General features: G+C 43.9%; 1 protein-coding gene across 1 annotated transcript in view; it reads right to left on the bottom strand.

Moving 5' to 3' along the window:
* The window catches only part of slc30a8 (solute carrier family 30 member 8), a 56154-nt gene extending 41195 nt beyond the window's left edge, over window positions 1–14959 (bottom strand). The window contains exon 1 of the mRNA XM_084312856.1: window positions 14755–14959. Within this exon, the coding sequence (XP_084168982.1) occupies window positions 14755–14831 (77 nt within the window). The 5' untranslated portion in view covers window positions 14832–14959. The remainder of the gene's footprint in view (window positions 1–14754) is intronic.
* Between the last annotated feature and the right edge of the window lie 8834 nt (window positions 14960–23793).

The following is a 23793-nucleotide window of genomic DNA, read 5'->3' as shown; positions in this document are numbered from 1 at the left end:
AAACAAAACTTGAACTAGTCACATCATGAATCAGTGATATCTGATACAGTAGTTAGTTACACCATGAACCAGTGGTCTCTGATACAGTAGTTACATCATGAACCAGTGGTCTCTGATACAGTAGTCACACCATGAACCAGTGGTCTCTGATACAGTAGTTACATCATGAACCAGTGGTCTCTTAAGATTTGGCCCTCTTATTACACATGTGATCCGGATTTGGCGTGACACACAGAAAACGTGTACTAACCACCATAAATGGCACATGCATTCTCCCCTATTTAATAACAATTTACTCCTTATTGGACAACAACCTATCAGATACCCTGGTTGGGAAAAGAAAGGCATACACACATTGGGGGATATCTTCGATGACTCTGGTCTCTGCTGTTTTCAAGATATATCCAACAAATTTGACCTCCCCAGATCCTCCTTTTTCTTCTATTTACAAATAAGAGCAGCTCTGAAGGCTCACGGCATCCCATGGGATGCTCCACTTGAGCACCACAGGTTTCACAAATTATTTTATGACAAGGGGACGTCGAGAGGCTTCGTCTCTGACTTTTATCGCCACTTACTTACGTCCTCATATAAGGTCCTTCCCCTAGACACGGTTTGGAGGAAGGATATCCCAGAGCTGGAGGTAGATTTTGATTGGGATGCAGTCTGGGAAAATGTTCGGCTATCATCACGCAACCCAGATCACCAACAGATTAATCTTAACTTTGTTCATAGGACTTACCTGACCCCTAGACGATTGAACCTAATTGGTCTCAGACCTGACTCTCGATGTTCCTTGTGTTCAAACTGTTATGGTTTGTAACCGACCCCAATCGCACAACACAAGACAGGTATGAGAGTAAGCCAAGAACTGGGCATTTATTGAATACAACAGAAAAGCGGCACTGTCCCTTTAAGGGAGAACACAAAATACTGGAAAACAAGAACTAGGGAAAATAGGCACTGTGCCTTTAAGAGGCGAGCAGGCTAAGGGGCTAAGGCTAAAGGCCAGGGCAAAGGACAGGGCAGGAACAGGGGCAACGGAGAGGGGAACAGGGACAGAGGCCCGGGGAGGCGGGCTGGAGACAGGGGCAGAGAAAACAGGGTTAAGGCCTTGGACAGGGCGAGGGACAGGGGCACAGGAGAGGGGAACAGGGACAGAGGCCCGCGGAGGCGGGCTGGAGACAGGGACAGAGAGAACAGGGTTAAGGCCTTGGACAGGGCGAGGGACAGGGGCACTGGAGAGGGGAACAGGGACAGAGGCCCGCGGAGGCGGGCTGGAGACAGGGACAGAGAGAACAGGGTTAAGGCCTTGGACAGGGCGAGGGCCAGAGCTGCTTACAGGGATGGAGTAGGAGCGCGCAGGCTATATGTCTGGAGTGGGGCGCGTCGGCTTGTAGAGCGCGCCGGCTCGGAGAGACGCATCCTCCCGTAGAGAATTAGAGAGCGATGCGCGTCTGGAGTAGTAGCGCGCCGGCTAAACGTCTGAAGTGGTGCGCGTCGGCTTGGAGAACGCGCCGGTTCGGAGAGCGCGCCGGCTCGGAGAGACGCATCCTCCCGTAGAGAATTAGAGAGCGATGCGCATCTGGAGTAGTAGCACGCCGGCTAAACGTCTGAAGTGGTGCGCGTCGGCTTGGAGAACGCGCCGGTTCGGAGAGCGCGCCGGCTCGGAGAGACACATCCTCCCGTAGAGAATTAGAGAGCGATGCGCGTCTGGAGTGGAGCGCGTCTGCTGAAGGAGCGCGTCTGCTGTAGGAGCGCATCAGCGCGGAGTCTGGAGTGGTGCGCGTCTGCTGTAGGAGCGCATCAGCGCGGAGTCTGGAGTGGTGCGCGTCTGCTGTAGGAGCGCATCAGCGCGGAGTCTGGAGTGGTGCGCGTCTGCTGTAGGAGCGCATCAGCGCGGAGTCTGGAGTGGTGCGCGTCTGCTGTAGGAGCGCATCAGCGCGGAGTCTGGAGTGGTGCGCGTCTGCTGTAGGAGCGCATCAGCGCGGAGTCTGGAGTGGAACACTGGAATACCTCCCGTAGAGAATTAGAGAGCGCAGGCTGTGTCCCACTCCAGGCAAACGGCGACAGGTGGCGAAGGCTGGCACCTCGTCTCACGCCGGAGATGAAACAGCATCCAGAATACAGAAACAGATACAGATAGGGAATCTCCCGTAGGAGCTTACAGATATAGAACGACCCGACAAGGACTGGGGGGGAGATCCAGGTATTTAAAGCCCACTGGGGCGCTAATTAGAACACACATCAGGTGCGTGATGGTAATTGATACTTGACTAGAAGTGTGTGTTCGGCACGGACCAATCAAACACATAATGAAAGGTAGTCCAAGGGTGTGGGCTGCTGAAGAGCAGACGAGAGTAAACGAACGCGAGGGTGGGGGCTGGAGAGGTGAGGAGACAGGGAATTAAAGGTCCAGGGAACAGGAATTAAAGGTCCAGGGAAGAGGCGAACCTCACAGTAACGACAACGCGAGGGTGGGGGCTGGTGAGGTGAGGAGACAGGGAATAAAAGGTCCAGGGAAGAGGCGAACCTCACACAAACGGTGCTATTGGTACATATATGCATATGTGTTGTGAAGGATCAGATTGAACCGAATATATATATTTATTTATGGATATATATTTAATAGTATTTGTATATCGTTTGATATCCCTTGTATATTCCTTGTACGTGTACACGGAATATCCCTTTATTCTACTACAGCCCATAATAGTTCATTCTCTTATTGGACAAAAGGACAAGCCCCTGGCGTTCAAGTTCAAAGGTACCGACGAGACATGCCCTTACTAGCCTCAGCTCCGCGCAGGAATACGGCTACCGAAAGCAGAGCGGCACTACTTGTCCACTGTGCATATAAATATGGCGCAAGAAATGTAGAATTCCTCTTAGTCCTTTACCCTCCTACCCAACTAAGTAACAAGACGTGAAGCCTCACCCCACGATACCGCGTGCGGTGTAGTACGGCCTGTTTGGCCTTAGAATAGCAGTGAGACCTCGTGCGAATTAATAGCTGAATTGCCAGAGTTTGGCACCGTATTTCTATTAAGTAATAATAGTCTATTATGTATGGTGCATCGTTCGGTTAGAGTTCTAAAGTGAGCAGCACCCCCATCGTTTCCTCGCGTTATCTAGAGTCTTAACCAGGTTGGGCAGACCACGCGTGGTGCTTTCATCCGAGGAGTTCTGGGCGAGGACGAGTGGACCTGCACATTGGATTACCTACCCCGACGACTGCTGAGCCCTATACGGCATGGAATATCTATTTGCTTTGGTGCTTTGATTTGTGGAGCGGATAATCGCCAACACCGGTGAGTGTTGGATTTACCCCGAGAGGAGCCAAGGTGAGACGGCGCTCAGACCAGACTGAGGTCGCCTCGCTTCTTCTTCGTTGTGGACCTAAAGCTACAGCTACAGCTATCGTCTACGAGAGAGCCCAAGTGTATTCATCTGCGGATCAAGGTTCTACGGGCACTGTGTTCTGTACCTGAACTCTCCCTGGAAATCGTTGACCAGACGGGATACAGCCGACGGCTCTCCTACCCCCCCTACTGGCTTACAACCGGCGGGACCCCTTCAGTATATTATCCAGCTATAATCATTAAGTGACCATCGCTATAATTCCCTAAAAGCCAGGTTGTATACTTGCTTCCTGTGTAACCAGAGATTGGACATTCAGTGTTGATTTGCCTACGAGTACTCATTTGCCTTACAAGAGCATTCAATTCAAATCATAAATGTAATAAGTAACTATTATATGTACCCTTTGCTATATATTAAATATTTGACTATTACCTTTGTGTGGACCTGATTTCATATGTGGGAAAGTGTTCATCATACTTAGATATCGTGTACTGTATGGCCAGTAATTAAAGTACATAAAGCGGTAGTGGTTTAATGATACCATACTTATCAATACAGTCAGGGAATTGTACCCCTCAGTTACAATATGTATAGGGAATGCCCTCCTGTTGAGACCTTCTGGGAAAATGTTACCACTCAATTATCAGAGATTTTATCTCTGACCATACCGACACTGCCTTCTGTACTGTTGTTGAATGATGTTTCTCAGTTATCAACCTCTGTACATGTAAAGAGACTCATTTTGGCGGGTCTTACAGCTGCCAAAAAGTTGATAGCATCACGCTGGATTCAACCGGATAAAATGTGCCCGAAGGTATGGATTCTCACCTATCTCGATGTGATTTATCTAGAGATATCTACTGCGCGGGTTTTAGGTGTTAATGAAGCCAGCAAAAAAAAAAACAAGACATCAACACCTTGGCCCAGGGAAGAGAAGGGTCTTCGATAAGAAGGTCTATGACACCATGTGGTGAAAGCCAGAAGTCTCTGGAAGCCACACGGCCGATCACCCTTCTTTCGTCCAGGGCTGCCCATATCGGTACGTGGAACGTGAGAACCATGTATGAGATGGGTAAGACATTTCAAGTAGCAGCAGTGATGAGGAACTATAATCTCATGCTGCTCGGAATAAGTGAGACAAGATGGACACAGTCCGGACAGAAACGACTGGCCTCAGGAGAGTTACTGCTGTACTCCGGACACGAAGAGGACAATGCCTCCCACACCCAAGGAGTAGCACTGATGCTATCTAAAACAGCACAGACGGCGCTCATAGGATGGGAAGCCCATGGTCCAAGGATCATCACCGCATCCTTTCGAACCAAGAAGAAGAGGATCAATATGAACATCATACAGTGCTACGCTCCTACCAATGACAGCGAGGAAGCAGACAAAGACCAGTTCTACAACAGACTGCAGTCCATTATAGAAAAGCACCCAGAGAGAGACATCACAATCCTGATGGGAGACCTTAATGCCAAGATCGGAAGTGACAACAGGGGGTACGAAGATATAATGGGAAGACACGGATTGGGGGCCATGAATGAAAATGGGGAGAGGCTGGCGGACCTGTGCGCTATGAACAACTTGGTCATTGGCGGCAGTGTTTTTCCCCATAAGAACATCCACAAGGCCACTTGGGTATCGCCAGACCACATAACCGAGAACCAGATTGACCATGTCTGTATCAGCAAGAAATTCAGGAGGTCCATGCAGGATATAAGAGTAAAGAGAGGAGCAGATGTGGCTTCAGACCACCACCTTGTCGTAGCCAGCCTGAAGCTGAAGCTGAGAAAGAACTGGATGTCGGCACATACAACACGACACAGGTACAACACAGCTTCCTTGAGAGACGCCAGTAAGCTGGAAGAGTTCAGAGTAACACTCAGCAACAAGTTCCAAGTTTTACAGGAGCTGTTGGAAGAGGACGAGTGCACCCTGGAGAACAGTTGGAAGGAGATAAAAGAGGCAGTAACGTCTACCTGCCAGGAAGTTCTTGGCCCCAAGAAGCACCAGCACAAGGAGTGGATCTCAGGGGACAGTCTGCGAAAGATCCAAGAGAGGAGGGAGAAGAAGGCGGCAGTGAACAACAGCCGGACAAGAGCAGAGAAGGCCAAGGCACAAGAAAGGTATGCAGAAGGAAACAAGCTAGTAAAGAAGAGCATCAGAGCAGACAAGCGAAGGTATATGGATGACCTGGCAACAGAGGCAGAGCAAGCAGCAAGAGAGGGGAATATGAGAGAACTGTACAACATCACCAAGAAGCTGGCAGGAAAGTACAGCAAACCAGAACGACCTGTGAAGGACAAAGAGGGAAGACCGATAACAACGGGAGAGGAGCAACAAAAGAACAGATGGATGGAGTATTTTGAAGAACTTCTAAACCGGCCAGCACCACAGAACCCACCAGACATCGCACAGGCTGACACAGACCTACCCATAGCCTGCAACGCACCAACCAGGGAAGAAATTAGGAAGGCTATCAAGCAGCTGAGGAACGGAAAGGCTGCAGGACCAGACAACATCCCTGCGGAGGCACTGAAGTCAGATATAGAAACCACGGTGAAGATGCTCCACCCACTCTTCATGAAGATATGGGAGGAAGAAGACGTGCCAGGAGATTGGAAAGAGGGCTATCTCATCAAGATCCCAAAGAAAGGCGACCTTAGCAATTGCGCAAATTACAGAGGGATCACACTGCTATCAGTGCCAGGGAAAGTTTTTAACAGAGTAATCTTGAACAGGATGAAGGACCTCATCGATGGACAACTCCGCGATGAGCAAGCTGGTTTCCGCAAGGACCGATCCTGCACAGACCAAATTGCAGTGCTGCGCATCATCGTGGAGCAGTCGATAGAGTGGAACTCGCCCCTGTACATAAATTTTGTGGACTATGAGAAAGCCTTTGACAGCCTAGACAGAGAGACCCTCTGGAAGCTTCTCCGACATTACGGGGTGCCGACCAAGATTGTTTCCATCATCAGGAACTCCTATGAGGGACTGACATGCAAGGTGGTCCACGGAGGGCAGCTCACAGAGGCATTCCAAATGAAGACCGGGGTCAGACAAGGTTGTCTGCTCTCGCCCTTCCTCTTCCTGCTGGCCATTGACTGGATAATGAAGACCTCCACAGCACAGAGAAGGTACGGGATTCAGTGGACACCTTGGACGCAACTTGACGACTTGGACTATGCTGACGATTTGGCACTACTGTCGCACACCCAACAACAGATGCAGGAGAAGACCAACAACGTGGCATCCACTTCCGCGCAAGTGGGACTCAACATCCACAAAGGCAAGACTAAGATCCTCAAGACCAATGCAGCAAACAACACCAACACAATCATGCTGGATGGCGAGGCTTTGGAAGAAGTTGAAGCCTTTACCTACCTTGGCAGTGTTATTGACAAGCAGGGCGGCACAGATGCTGACATTAGAGCACGAATAAGGAAAGCACGTACAGCATTCGTGCAATTACGGAACATCTGGAGCTCAAAAGAACTGACTTCCAACACCAAAGTCAGATTCTTTAACACCAACGTCAAGGCAGTCCTATTATATGGAGCAGAGACGTGGAGAACTACAGCTGCAACCATCAGGAAAGTGCAGGTCTTCATTAACAGCTGCCTGCGGAAGATCATCAACATCCGATGGCCAGACACCATCAGCAACTGCGAACTCTGGCAGAGAACAAACCAGCTGCCAGCAGAAGAAGAAATTAAGAAACGCAGATGGCGCTGGATAGGCCACACCCTGCGAAAGCCCGCAAGTACCATCACCAGACAAGCCCTAACATGGAACCCGCAGGGCAAGCGGAAAAGGGGCCGCCCGAGAAACACCTGGCGCAGAGACCTGGAGGCAGACACCAAGACCATGAAGATGACCTGGAACCAACTGGAGAGAACAGCTCAAGACAGAGATGCTTGGAGATCACTTGTTGACGGCCTATGCCCCAGAAGGGGTAGCAGGCGTAAGTAAGTAAGTAAAGAAGCCAGCATCGCAGTCTGGGTGGCTGTGGTGGATAAGATAAAGGATTGCATATAAATTTGGAGTTTTCTGGTGTTGAATGAAGTAGTATAGCCCACGTTGGGGTCCTGAGGGGGGGGGGGGGGGGCGGCAAGCGAGTGTCCATGGTATTGTATTTATTATTTTTATGTTTTTTAGTCTATTTTCATTCTGATTTAATTACCGGACTGTCATTATTGTTATTATTATTTCTGTTAGTTATTGTTGATTATTACTGTTACTGTATTGTTTGTCTTGTTTCATGTAAAAAAGAGAAAATAAAACATTTGATCAAAATAAATAATTAAATAAATAAAATGAACCAGTGGTCTCTGATACAGTAGTTACATCATGAACCAGTGGTCTCTGATACAGTAGTTACATCATGACTTTGACTCATAATAACTGGAGAATCATCCTTGGCATGAAACAGACTAAACAACACTGGTCTGGACTAAGGCTTCAGGGGAGACTGGTCTGGACTAAGGCTTCAGGGGAGACTGGTCTGGACTAAGGCTTCAGGGGAGACTGGTCTGGACTAAGGCTTCAGGGGAGACTGGTCTGGACTAAGGCTTCAGGGGGAGACTGGTCTGGACTAAGGCTTCAGGGGAGACTGGTCTGGACTAAGGCTTCAGGGGAGACTGGTCTGGACTAAGGCTTCATGGGAGACTGGTCTGGACTAAGGCTTCAGGGGAGACTGGTCTGGACTAAGGCTTCAGGGGAGACTGGTCTGGACTAAGGCTTCAGGGGAGACTGGTCTGGACTAAGGCTTCAGGGGAGACTGGTCTGGACTAAGGCTTCAGGGGAGACTGGTCTGGACTAAGGCTTCATGGGAGACTGGTCTGGACTAAGGCTTCAGGGGAGACTGGTCTGGACTAAGGCTTCAGGGGAGACTGGTCTGGACTAAGGCTTCAGGGGAGACTGGTCTGGACTAAGGCTTCAGGGGAGACTGGTCTGGACTAAGGCTTCAGGGGAGACTGGCATCCCTGATTGCTGATCATTCAATGTCACTGTATGACAATCCAACTTCAGGTGAGGATATTTTATGATTTGCTGTTAAAGCCAGACTACAGGTCTTGCCAACCAAATATAACCTGGCTTTGTGGTGAAAACCATCACCCACAGTGTAGCATGGTTCACATCAACGTCTAGAATCTGTTGCACATGTTGTGAACTGTACTGCATATAAAGGCCTGCATACTGCTAGACGTGATGCTATTGTGGATTTGGTACAGCTGTCAGACAGGTGCTACCAAGAAACGCATGCATGTATAAACACTCACAACAAGTGATTGAATGGTTTAGTGTTACTTGTGATATTTTTCACAACATTCAAAATACCCCAGACGATTATCAATGAAGATCACAAATAAGTGCTTTTCTTTGAGATAGATTGTGCATTCGACCTTTATGTGGAACGACAAGCCTTACTTGACAAACTGGTTAAGTATCAGCCTTTAGCCGCATAAATCAAAGGCATTGGTTAAAACTGTAGGCTATATTGGGGGAGCTCCCGTAGCTCACCGCATATCTCTGCGCTATTTCTGCGTCGGGGAAAACCGTGCTCATCACGGATCTGGGGGACACGAGTTCGATTCCCGGACCCGCCGTCATTTCTCAGAATGTCTTCCCCTGCTCTACATCCCATTTCAACCTGTTTCTGTCGGTCATGCTTGACCAGAAAAGCAATAAACGGTAAAAAATAAAGTTTAAAAAAAAGAAAAAAAACTGTAGGCTATTGACTTTGATATTTGGTAGTCATTTGTTCTATCTCTCCTGAATTTCCCCAAGGAGATCAATAAAAGAATATCTTATCTTATCTCTGCTGTAATAGGTAGCCAGATAGTGTTTTTTTTTTTTTTTTTTATTATATTTTTCCCCCTCCTTTTTCTGATTTTTCTCCCATCCCACTGTTAGTCATTATGCCAATTCCCAACCCCCTTCCTGGTTGTTGCGCACTCCCCCCTACTGTTGGTCCGGGAGGCCGGAGACTGTCACATGCTTTCCTCCGACGCATGTGCAGCCAGCCGGCAGCCAGCCTGGCAGCACAGATTCTCACCGGGAGAGTGTAACGTGTGGAAGGTCACACTACACACACACACACACACAGACACACACACCGACATACACGCACACACACACACACACACACACAGTCACACACAGACACACACACACCGAGTTGTAGTAGCGTTGTAGTTGTAGATCTAGGTTAACTGTGTCCTGGTAGATCTAGGTTAACTGTGTCCTGGGGTAGAGTAGTAGTAGATCTAGGTTAACTGTGTCCTGGAGTGGTAGTTGTAGAGTAGATCTAGGTTAACTGTGTCCTGGAGTAGAGTAGTAGTAGTTGTAGCGTTGTAGTTGTAGATCTAGGTTAACTGTGTCCTGGTAGTTGTAGAGTAGTAGTAGTAGTTGTAGAGTAGAGTAGTAGTAGTTGTAGCGTTGTAGTTGTAGATCTAGGTTAACTGTGTCCTGGTAGTTGTAGAGTAGTAGTAGCTGTAGTAGTAGTAGATCTAGGTTAACTGTGTCCTGGAGTGGTAGTTGTAGAGTAGAGTAGATCTAGGTTAACTGTGTCCTGGAGTGGTAGTTGTAGAGTAGTAGTAGCTGAAGTACAACCACACACACACACAACACAATAAACACACATACACACTAAACAACGATGCATACAGGATTATTTATGACTATTTTTAAACTGAATCATTTTATTCTTATTATTTGCTAGATCCAAATGTGAAACACTGTGATTATTTGTTCATGAACTACAGGAGTATTACTGAATAGAGAGCCTATTAAGATGCTAGATCCTAATGTGAAACACTGTGATTTGCCATATCTTGCTATGCTCGCTCATGCCTGTATTTTTTATGTCCGTTCTATTTTATAATTTTTTGACTATTTTTAAACTGAATCATTTTAAACTATTTTTACTATTTGTGTTACTGAAAACTGTAAGCGGAGAGCCTATTGGGATGCTAGATCCTAATGTGAAACACTGTGATTCTACCCGTCTATCTTTTTATGCTCGCTTATGCCTGTATTTTTTACTGTTGTGAAGCACTTTGAACTGCAACCTCTGTATGAAAAGTGCTATACAAATAAAGTTATTATTATTATTATTATTACCTCCCTCCAGATCCTACCCTCGCTGTGCAGGCGCCCCGACCGAACTGTAGGGGTCGCTGTCCACAACGCCCAGGACCCACCCATCAGCTTTCCCACCCCTAACACTGCCAATTGTGTTAGTATGAACGACCAGCCAAGCTGATAGCAACGCCGAGAGCTGGATTCGAACCCAGCGTCTCCAGCGTTGATGGCGAGCGCCTTGCCCACTACACCACCTAGCCGCCCCAGAGTGTGGTTTAGTTATATCTCTGCTGTAAGTAACATGTAGCCAGATAGTGTGATTTAGTTATATCTCTGCTGTAACATGTAGCCAGATAGTGTGATTTAGTTATATCTCTGCTGTAACATAATAATAATAATAATAATAATAATAATAATAATAATAATAATAATAATAATAATAATAATAATAATAATAATAATAATAATAATAATAATAATAATAATAATAATACTTTATTTGTATAGCACTTTTCATACAGAAGTTGCAGTTCAAAGTGCTTCACAACAGTAACACAACATGTAGCCAGATAGTGTGATTTAGTTATATATCTGCTGTAACATGAAGCCAGATAGTGTGATTTAGTTACAGTATATCTCTGCTGTAACATGTAGCCAGATAGTGTGATTTTATTATATCTCTGCTGTAACATGTAGCCAGATAGTGTGATTTAGTTTAGTCTGCTGGTCTCTGACAAGAACAAGTTACAGGTTGAAAAAACCCTCAGCTCGGAACTAGGCAGAATCTGCATATGGCTCGCTGATAACAAACTATCATTACACATAGGCAAAACAGAGTCCATTCTCTTCGGTTCAAATAACAAACTCAGCAAGACCGACGGCTTCTCAGTTTCAGTGGGTGACAATATTGTCACAAGGAAAGATGAAATTACCTACCTGGGTTCCATCCTAGAGGCTAATCTCTCCTGTGACAAAATGGCATCCAATGTAATAAAAAAAAGTCAACCAACGAACTCGATTCTTGTACCGGATCTCCTCTCTGGTAAACAAGAATACCCTGAAGACTCTGGCAGGAGCACTCATTCAGGGGTACTACGACTATGCTTGCACCTCATGGTACCAAAGCACCTCAAAGGCGCTAAAAACAAAATTACAAACATCTCAAAACAAACTGGTCAGACTACTGCTTGACCTTACTCCTAGAACCCACCTCACTCCTGCCCACTTTGACAACCTAGGATGGCTTAGAGTAGATGACAGACAGAGTACAGCAACTTGCAATGGGCCTGGTCTACAAGATACACTACACGACCAAGGTACCCATGTACATGTCAAAATACTTCCCAAAGGTCAGTGAATACCACGATCACAACACCAGAGGGAGCTCCACAAATCATGTTAAACCCAGATTCGGCTCAAATAAGGGACTAAACACGTTTCGCAATTATGCCACATCAATGTGGAACGCCCTACCCAAAGCTGTAAAGGAATGTGGATCACTACCCACTTTCAAAACCTCTCTCAAGGGACACCTACGGGAGACTGCAATTCAACACTGGCCCCTGTAAATATCCTAACCCAACCCCCTCCAATGTACAGTCATTTACCTAGTATGGTTTTGTCAATAGTCCAATGTACAATTTTGTTTGTTTGTACAGTGTCTCCCCCCCCCCTCAATGTACAGTTTTGCTTGTTTATACAGTGTGCCCCCCCCCCCAACCACCTCCAATGTAGATTACCCAGTATGGTTGTCAATATCCCAGTGTACCCAACCCCCCCCCACCCAACCTCCTCCAATGTACAGTTTCTACGTCAAATGTATATACTCCCTTTTCCTGACTCCTTCTGTATCACAAACAGTACTGTATTTGCAAATCTGGTATGTCATAAATGTATAGAAGTACTGACTATCTGTATGTCATGTATGTCATATATGTCCTGATGAATTGAAAATGGGGGACCCTGATGTAAACAAGACGAAAGTCTTTCTCTGGTCTGCATCCCCTTAACAATTGTGTGTATTGAGCTGTACTGTATTGTACCCATTCTGCAATCTGTTAATAAAGTTTTCAATCAAAAGTTATATCTCTGATGTGACTGTGTGGTTTAGTTCTATATCTACTGTGTGTGTGTGTGTGTGTGTGTGTGTGATTGATTGATTGATTGATTGAAAACTTTAATTAACAGATTGCAGAATGGGTACAGTACAGCTCAATACACACAATTGTTAAGGGGATGCAGACCAGAGAAAGACTTTCGTCTTGTTTACATCATGGTCCCCCATTTCCAATTCATAATTGTGTGTGTGTGTGTGTGATTGATTGATTGATTGAAAACTTTAATTAACAGATTGCAGAATGGGTACAGTACAGCTCAATACACACAATTGTTAAGGGGATGCAGACCAGAGAAAGACTTTCGTCTTGTTTACATCAGGGTCCCCCATTTCCAATTCATAATGTGTGTGTGTGTGTGTGTACGTCACGTGTGTGTGTGTGTGTATGTGTGCCACAAAAGGTCTATACTGCCTTATTAGCCAAATGCATCATCATAAAAAGGCTTCAGCCTTATCCAAATCCCCTTTTTTTTTTTTTTACCTCAAGGAGACAAAGAAGTTCACGATAGAGTTGAATATCACTTATGTCAATGGGGGGCTTCTTAACCCAAAACAGGGGATTGATTGATTGATTGAAAAGTTTATTAACAGATTGCAGAATGGGTACAGTACAGTACAGCTCAATACATACAATTGTTAAGGGGATGCAGACCAGAGAAAGACTTTCGACTTGTTTACATCAGGGTCCCCCATTTTCAATTCATCATAACATATATGACATACATGACATACAGATAGACAGTACTGCTACATCTATACATTTATGACATATCAGATTTGCAAATACAGTACTGTTTGTGATACAAAAGTGTCCAGAAAAGGAGTGTATATACATTTGGCATAGAAACTGTACATTGGAGGAGGTTGGTTGGGTGGGGTGGGGTTGGGTGGGTTGGGTGAGGGCTGTACATTGGAGGTGGGGGGGGGGGGGGGGGGGGGGGTTGGGAAGGGGACACACACACATTTTACACTGTACATTGGAATATTGACAAAGCCTTACTTGGTCATTTACTGTACAACTAGGTTAGGACATTTGTAGGGGCCAGTTTCGAATTGCAGTCTCACGTAGGTGTTTTTTGAGAGTGTTTTTGAAGGTGGGTAGTGATTCACATTCCTTTACAGCTTTAGGCAGGGCGTTCCACATTGATGTGGCATAATTGCGAAACGTGTTTAGTCCCTTGTTTGATCCGAATCTGGGTTTTACATGATTTGTGGTATCTTCTTATCTTGCGGTGTGGTATCTTCCAAAGTCCTATACTACACTCTTGTACTTGTAATTATTGTTATTCTTTGTTCGAATTAATGGATCACTCTCCTTTTGATTCTCACATTAACTATAACAACATCAACAAATATCCATAATGTATCTCAAAACTGCTTCATTGGTGTACCTACCTGCACTGCACCACTTAGAAGAGTTGAATGCTCTTGAAAGATTAGCGAGACCAAAAAATTATCTAAAATACATTTTTACTCCATTCAGTGATCATACATTGCTTCTGGTACAGTAATATACAGCCGGGAGCATGTTCATCTATTTAGTTGTAACTCGTGTGTTGTGCGCAGAATAAAAACCCACAACGCGGTGGAGCCCACGCGGGTGCGCGCTGCTACGCGCGGCATTCGCCCGGTGTTCTTGTAACTTGTAGCCGCTTCATCATTGATTCCCCAGTAACAGTAACTTTCCCGTGACCTACTGTATTTGCGCACTGTGCTAATCCGAGGGAGACCCAGACCCGTGTGTAAAGGCTGTGTGGCATAAAAGGGAACGTGAGCAAAACAGAAAGAAAAACACCGATTTCACAACAGACATTGTCATTCGCCATCCAAATAATTGAAAGAAAACGATAATAATAATAATAATAATAATAATAATAATAATCATAATCATAATAAAAATAAAGATATGTTCAATATAACAAACTGGTGTAACGGGATTTGGGCCTAATTAAATACCAACAAGTCGAATGTAATCTGACAGGGGCGGGGTATAAGGTTTATTCAAAATCAAAAATCAAGTAAATCAAATTAGACTAAAGCGTGTTGCATCAACAGATTAAACATGAAAACTCAACTATCCTATAAATTATAGCATTATTTAGTTTATATAAAATGCGATATGATTTTGTGAGCACATGATCTCGTTAGTGCAGACTACTGAATGAAGCTTCAATGTACTGTACCTTCCCGATGTGATGGAATACATCCCCGTTTTCTCCGACACCAGGAGGATCTTTTCTGGATTCTTCTTGCTGAACATAATGGGATCTTTCTGGGGGAGATCTAATTTGTTAAGAAAACCCCCAAAAAGTGTACTTTTTTTCTTTTTTTTTAAATACTTCTGAACAAAATTATAAAAAAACAAACAAACAAAAAAAAAACGAATAAGATAATAAAACGAAACTCGGGGTCTGTATTATCCCGTGTATAACTACTAATTTCTATCGTTTAGTATCGTTGTAGCTCTGTGTTTTGACCCAGTGTCTCCAAAGAAAGCGTATTGCCACCACACACACATCCCCAAAACAATTAAAGAAAGAGTGCAAACAGCGTTAAGTAGCCTATTCGAAGCCTTGTGACTATTAAGCACCGCGTGCAAATGCGTGGCCGCTTGCAGACAGTATACCTTCATCATCATGCACACGTTGTGACCAAGGAGGAGAGTGGCGATTTGGTGTGAGTGGCGGAGAGTGGCGGTATGTCATAAATGTATAGGTAGCGTAGCAGTACTGTTTATCTGTATGTCATGTATGTATGATGTCCTGATGAATTGAAAATGGGGGACCCTGATCAGCCTGATGTAAACAAGACGAAAGTCTTTCTCTGGTCTGCACTCCCTTAACAATTGTGTGTATTGTACTGTACCTCATTCTGCAATCTGTTAATCAAGTTTTCAATCAATCAATCAATCAATCAATCAATCAATACAATACAATATCAAGTTTTATCAGACGAGGCACATTTATGCAAATGTCATGTCGTTAGCTTGTGACTGTCTGCAACTTGTTCCTGTTCGCGGACGACTCATACAATTTTCAATCAATCAATCAATGAAGTTCAACCAATACCACAATCAGGTTAAATAAACCAGCCATCCCTCCTGAGGTGGTCCTTTTTAGGACCCCCCCCCCCTCAGCATTCTACCAGTCAGGCTATAATCTACCAGTCGATAACTTCCACTGACCAGTAGTTGAGTAAGTACCCATCATTAGAATGCTCAGTTCTCAAAATGCGAATATCACGTGCGAGATCGCGTACACCTGAAAGGATTAAAGGGCAAACCTACAGGTTATAGTGAATGAGTCACCGGTGATTTCCAAAGTATGATGGTCTATTCGACAAATGGCGACAAAATAACCCATTATGCAGTATCATCAATAATATGCAGGCCTCTGGACCACAGTCTTTGAGACGGTGTAACAGTGTATTGGAGATGCTTCCAGCTGCAGACCTTCAGACCAGCGCTTACAAGCCCCGCACATACAAGCACCGCACATAGCAACCCCTCGCTTCCATTGGCTGATTTTGGTGACGTGATTTGGGTCCCACCCAATGGCTGAGGTTCTGCAGACGCCTCTCTGATTGGTTGGGCTCCATTTCTGCAGCCCCCTCTTTGATTGGTTGAGCGAAGCCCCTCTCTGATTGGTTTAGCTCGCCATGCGGTAAAATGCGGATGTAATGTTATCATCTCAAGAAGATACAAATAAATATACTACCAGATTCGCGTTTATAACGTTATTTCGCGTGACTTCGCGGTTTATTCATAACGTTATGCACATTTCACAACACAGCCAGCTGTCAGAAACTGTACATTGTAACGTTATATGTTTATTCACGTAACGTTATTTCACGTGACGCGTTCAACTTGTTTACACTCCCCACTTACTGAAACTGTACCATGACGATTGATTGATTGATTGATTGAAAAGTTTATTAACAGATTGTAGAATGGGTACAGTACAGTACAGCTCAATACATACAATTGTTAAGGGGATGCAGACCAGAGAAAGACTTTCGACTTGTTTACATCAGGGTCCCCCATTTTCAATTCATCATAACATATATGACATACATGACATACAGATAGACAGTACTGCTACATCTATACATTTATGACATATCAGATTTGCAAATACAGTACTGTTTGTGATACAAAAGTGTCCAGAAAAGGAGTGTATATACATTTGGCATAGAAACTGTACATTGGAGGAGGTTGGTTGGGTGGGGTGGGGTTGGGTGGGTTGGGTGAGGGCTGTACATTGGAGGTGGGGGGGGGGGGGGGGGTTGGGAAGGGGACACACACACATTTTACACTGTACATTTGACGCACTCCCCACTTAACCCAGTTAATGCCTTAACTAGACAGTTAACAATATAACATTTAGATTAATTAACCCAGTTAATGCCTTAACTAGACAGTTAACAATATAACATTTAGATTAACACAGTTAATGCCTAACTAGACAGTTAACAATATAACATTTAGATAGAGAGGCTGGTGGTCAAGTCAAGAGTTTTATTTGTCACAAGTTGTTTATTTGCATACACGTTTATGGGACAGTTTTCTACACCTGACTGAACGGTCTGGGGACAAATGATTAAGGTGGGGTTACAATGATATCAAGGATGAATATGAAAAAGGGGATCTGATCTGATGGTACTTGTACTTTATAATGTGTTATATATGTATGTACATGGATTTTATGTCCGGATGGTATATCTATGGAATGGTCACTGTCTCTATCACACTCTCATATGCGCATGTTTAGCCGCATACAAGTATCTAGGATACACATATTCGTATGTGTACATAATAGGTTTACACACACTCATATGCACAAGGCTAAGTTATACATGTCAGGGGCACACATACATGCACATACTCACTTATAGGAAATAGGCATACACACACCTACATATACACATAGTTGAGGTATAGGCTCTCACTGACACATATGGGGGATATACATGTACATAGGAGACACACACATACGTAGCTGAGACGCACATATATATGCACACCTGAGATATACACTCACATAGGGGGCGGAGGCACACATGGATACGAGACACACACAAGAGATAGGAGTACAGTCGCATACCTGGAAGATGCACACACACACACATGTGAGGCATGTACACATGCTTACGTGATACACGTACCCACATACATATGTTGGAGACACACATGCATGCATGCTATCATGCACACCTACATGTGTCTGGGACGCTTTCTCTCACATGCAATATGGAGAAGGGTGGCATCCCGATAGAGGATGCAGCACATACCTGCTCGCAGGTAGATCGGTCTACATGCAAAGTATATATATCAGGGATGTATACGCACAATGTATAGTATTTTTCTTTTTTTCGTAAGTCTTTTTTATTTTCCATGTCAGTTGTTAATGTATTTGTATGAGTCCTTTACATGTTTTGTATGTTCTTACAAAAAAGAAAAAGGCAAATCTTGGAAGTTGCATATGGTGATGTGGAAAGAGATGTTTTGAATATTGGAGAGATTTGTGCAAAAAATATCAAAAAAAAAAAAAAAATGAAATGCGGGTGGTCGTGCCCGCAAAGATGTGCATAATACAATAGTAATAACATATAATAGAATCCAATAGAACGACATTGTGCAATAAAACAAGTAAACAGAGTAGGGCATATCGGTATATGTACATAAGTTATTTACAGAGCATGGTAGGACATGCTAGGTCCTGTGGTAGTGCAATATTAGCTACGGATGAGGCACTGGGTCTTTATGTACATGCTATATTGGTGGTCAATGTCACTTCGGATTGCTACGACACATCTCTACTGCTTGTGACAGGCTGTGGTGCGTTCCAGACTTTACTCCTGTTGGGAAACTATAGCGATGGTCTGTGCTCACCACACTTTTCTTCGGCCTCCCCGCAGCGAGCCGTCGTCGACCCCCGAGCTTCATTTTACGACGGGCAACAGAGGTGGGTTGAGCCGCTATACTTGGCCCAGCACGGTTAGCGACTCGCCTGAGTGCGTGTGCACGTTTTGATGCATGGCTGATACCAGAGCGGCCGAAGGTGTGTAGCGCTGACAGCAGCTTGGAGGGATTCCCCTTCAGCTGATTGAAGGTCTTTATCATGGCTTTATCATCACCACCCTCTGTAGAGCCTCTTGCTCTGCCTTTGTGCAGCTGGATAACCACACAGACTTCACACAGACTGTCTGTACAATACTGCTGTAGGCCTATAATACTTATGTAAATAAGTAAGGCAATTGAAATATATCTGCAGTACAGCTCAATACACACAATTGTTAAGGGGATGCAGACCAGAGAAAGACTTCCGTCTTGTTTACATCAGGGTCCCCCATTTTCAATTCATCATAAATGTACAGTTCCCTCCCCCTTGTATATATTTACTGTATGTCACAAATGTAACAGTACTGCATGGTCTGCATCCCCTTAACAATTGTGTGTATTGAGCTGTACTGCATTCTGCAATCTGTTAATAAAGTTTTCAATCAATCAATCAATAAATCAATAAATCAATCAATCAATCAATCAATCAATCAATCAATCGGTCACTGTACCCATTCTGCAATCTGTTAATAAAGTTTTCAATCAATCAATCAATCAATCAATCAATCGGTCAGGTCACGTGTACCCATTCGGCAATCTGTTAATAAAGTTTTCAATCAATCAATCAATCTGTTAATAAAGTTTTCAATCAATCAATCAATCAATCAATGAATCAATGAATCAATCAATCAATCAATCCCGCAGTGCAACGTGACCCAAATCATACGGCAATCTGTTAATAAAGTTTTCAATCAATCAATCAATCAATCCCGCAGTGCAACGTGCAACGTGACCCAAAATCACGTCACCATAAAGTTTTCAATCAATCAATCAATCAATCCCGCAGTGCAACGTGCAACGTGAACCAAAATCACGTCACCAAAATCAGCCAATGGAAGCGAGGGGTTGCTATGTGCGGGGCTTGTATGTGCGGGGCTTGTAAGCGCTGGTCTGAAGGTCTGCAGCTGGATACTATTGGAGAAGGTAGGTACGAGTCTAGTGTTCTGTCAGACCATATTCCACCACATGGTGGCGCTAAATGACTATCTATAGCTCAATTGGCGTTTCGGGGGAAACTAGATTAGATTAGATTAGATTAGATTAGATTAGATTAGATTAGATTCAAATGTATTGTCATCGTACAGCACAATTGATTGATTGAAAACTTTATTAACAGATTGCAGAATGGGTACAATACAGTACAGCTCAATACACACAATTGTTAAGGGGATGCAGACCAGAGAAAGACTTTCGTCTTGTTTACATCAGGGTCCCCCATTTTCAATTCATCAGGACATATATGACATACAGATAGACAGTACAAGTACAGTACAACGAAATTAAATTGGCATCTAACCAGAGAGCAATGTAACAATAAAGTGCATAATGTAACAAGTGATTAAATGTATATGTATATATTGTATAATATACATGATAATATATAGATATAGTTAGATTGGATTCAAATGTATATGTCACCGTACAGCTGGCCAGTCGCCAGTGGTATAACTAATAATAGGTATGGGATATATACAGATATAGATGGGGGGGGGGGGGTATATATATACAGTGTTATTTGTTATACAGTACATGGCTAACATACAGTGTTACTCAATCGCATCGGCGACCCAACTAACTGCATGTATGTGTGTGTTCCTGTGTGTGTGTTCCTGTGTGTGTGTGTTCCTGTGTGTGTGCCGCCCATCGCATGCGTGTGTCTGCCTGCATGCCGAATAAAGACTTCTCCAAAGTCCAGTTATTATATATTATATTATTATGGGTAGACTAGGTTAGTATGATTACAGTGTAAGGCAGTGAGGCAGTAGATAGGTATAGATTAATAATAATAATAATAATAATAATAATAATAATAATAATAATAATAATAATAATAATAATAATAATAATAATAATAATAATAATAATAATAATATATTTGATTTGTAGGGGGCTTTATAGTTGCAGAGCAAATCTCAAAGCGCTACATTGTAAAAGAACATAAAAGCTAGCAAGAGAGTAAAAAAAAAGATAATGTAAAATAAGCTAGACTAAAACTAGTAATGTAATAATTACGCAATGGAGTTCAGAGTTGATACGGTACGGTATGGTGTGTGTGTGTGTGTGTGTGTGTGTGTGTGTGTGTGTGTGTGTGTGTGTGTGTGTGTGTGTGTGTGTGTGTGTGTGTGTGTGTGTGTGTGTGTGTGTGTGTGTGTGTGTGTGTGTGTGTGTGTGTGTGTGTGTGTGTGTGCATATGTGTGAGAGAGGGAGAGAGAGAGGGAGGTTGATCCATCTGAAAGCTATAGCTAGCTTTGCACAAATGAATGGAAGCGGATACGGTCCACTAGCCTATATCTTAAAACTCCATGGAGAGGTGGTCCATATCTGCTTCCATTAATTTGAGTTTAACTAGGCTAGCTTGCAGCCGGATAGCTTTCTACTGAATGAATAGAGAGGAAATTGGTATCTATCTTCTGGTCTGACTCTGGAGCATTTCCCATAATGCTGGTGTGTTCCTTTTACAGTACAGAGTTATTGTCATTCGTCAACTGGGTATATATAGGTAGATTGGTAGAATCACTATTGTGGTAGTAAAGCACCTGTCATCAGATGTTGATGTGCTTGGTCCATATAGTGCTCAATTTGGTTGATGTAGGGTGAGATGCCAATACTGTGTTTTGTGGCGCCCCTTATTGCTCAGTTTCTTTTAATATGCTTGTAGAAATGTTTTCTAACACATAATCAACATAATGTAGCACATTTTACAGTTTTTTTTCTTTATACATTTTGTACTTTGTACACGTTACATTCTGAGTGTGAGCCTGTTGCTCAGCACCTTATTTAGAACACCCCAACAAGATGTATATCCAAGCAAATGCATTGATCCCCTTCTGCTAATAACACAGAGACAATTCTTTGAGAAAATATTTCAGCTGATTTAACATATTTTCAATACGTCAATTTCCCTTGACAGTAAAATACATGTCTATGGAAAATATATAAAAAGGAGAATATCAGGGGGACCTATTCAGATATAAAAATATAAACAGTTTTAACATGGCAAGCAGCAATAATATACCAAGAATGTAGACTACATGCTGATTATCTACATGATGTGTAGACAATGTAACCCATAATCACAACAATGAAGACTGGTGCAGAATATACAGATAAAGGTGATTAGAATGTACAGATATTTGCGCAGATATCACTACAGAACAAAACAATATTATATATACAGTATGTGCTGTTGCAATTTTGCCAGAATAATATAAGATAATAATAAGGCAGATAACATTGAGAATGTACAGTTAAAAGAAGGATGTGCAGATGTCCAGAATTATAGTCTATGCAGGTAGCAGGCACCATAAAACTACAATATGTACCTATGTGTATATTGTATCATTTGGACAATATGTACATGTATATTTTAGAAGTGTGTCAATTCCTTAGCAGTTGATAAGTATTATTCACAGCCCGCAGGATTATTAAGGACCCCAGCCATGGAAAGCGGCATCGCAGCCTCCAGGCCTGGACCAGCATGCAGACTCCAGGACAGTTTCCCCAGGCAGTCAGACTCATGAACAAATAACACTAACAGCCGGCTACCAGCCTGTGTGGGGGAAAAACAGTACTATTTTATCACTGTCTCTGCTATTGATTTGCACACCACACTGGCTTGCACACCATACTGACTTGCACACCATACTGACTTGCACACCATACTGGCTTGCACACCATACTGACTTGCACACCATACTGACTTGCACACCATACTGACTTGCACACCATACTGACTTGCACACCATACTGGCTTGCACACCATACTGACTTGCACACCATACTGGCTTGCACACCATACTGGCTTGCACACCATACTGACTTGCACACCATACTGACTTTGACTTGCACACCATACTGACTTGCACACCATACTGACTTGCACACCATACTGATTTGCACAACATACTGACTTGCACACCATACTGACTTGCACACCATACTGACTTGCACACCATACTGATTTGCACACCATACTGACTTGCACACCATACTGATTTGCACAACATACTGACTTGCACACCATACTGACTTGCACACCATACTGACTTGCACACCATACTGATTTGCACACCATACTGACTTGCACACCATACTGATTTGCACAACATACTGACTTGCACACCATACTGACTTGCACACCATACTGACTTGCACACCATACTGATTTGCACACCATACTGATTTGCACTTGCACACCATACTGGAGGCTCAAAGACTGATTTCTTACATGTTTTGGGGGGGGGGGTTTGTTGAAGTGATTTAGAAGTAATTCTAAAAATAGCCCTCCTGCGTGTTGTCAACACTGTTTTGGTCTTTGTCTATAGCCTGTAGAATCGGGGCTGGTGTAGAGAGAGAAGGGGGGGGGGGGGGAGAGGAGCACGTTAGTCACACATGGTTGTCCACACTGTTCTTCAGACCCCGACCCTGGGACGGAACTCGTGGGATTCATGGGAGCTTGAGTCACTTCACTGTGTGTGTGCGTGTGTGTGTGTGTGTGTGTGTGCATGTGTGCGTGTGCATGTGTGTCATGTGTGTGCATTACACTCTATCTTGTGTTTTCCTAGGACAATTGTAACATGACAACGAGCCAACAACATTGCATAGGGAGTCCTGGCAACAGTCCCTTCTCCTTCATTCCCTCCTCCTCATTCCACTCATTAGTGTGTGTGTGTGTGTGTGTGTGTGTGTGTGTGTGTGTGTGTGTGTGTGTGTGTGTGTGTGTGTGTGTGTGTGTGTGTGTGTGTGTGTGTGTGTGTGTGTGTGTGTGTGTGTGTGTGTGTGTGTGTGTGTGTGTGTGTGTGTGTGTGTGTGTGTGTGTGTGTGTGTGTGTGTGTGTGTGTGTGTGTGTGTGTGTGTGTGTGTGAAAGAGAGAGGGGGGGGCGAGAGAGAGAGAAAGAGAGAGAGAGAAAAAGAGGACCCCAAAAGTGGTAAACAAGTCAAAGAGCAGACGTCATCCCTGCTGCGTCACACTCGCCCACTATTGACGCCAGTCTCCACCATGCCAAAGAGATAAGGTAAGAGAGAGAGAGAGAGAGAGAGAGAGAGAGAGACTGTGAGAGCTCCTAATAAGTTATTGAGGTGCACTGCAGACAGAAGTGGGTAG

The sequence above is a fragment of the Notolepis coatsorum genome (assembly GCF_963971535.1).
Source record: "Notolepis coatsorum genome assembly, chromosome: 4".
Lineage (NCBI taxonomy): Eukaryota > Metazoa > Chordata > Actinopteri > Aulopiformes > Paralepididae > Notolepis > Notolepis coatsorum.
Note: the sequence above shows the minus strand (reverse complement) of the source record. Positions and strands in the feature narration are given on the sequence as shown.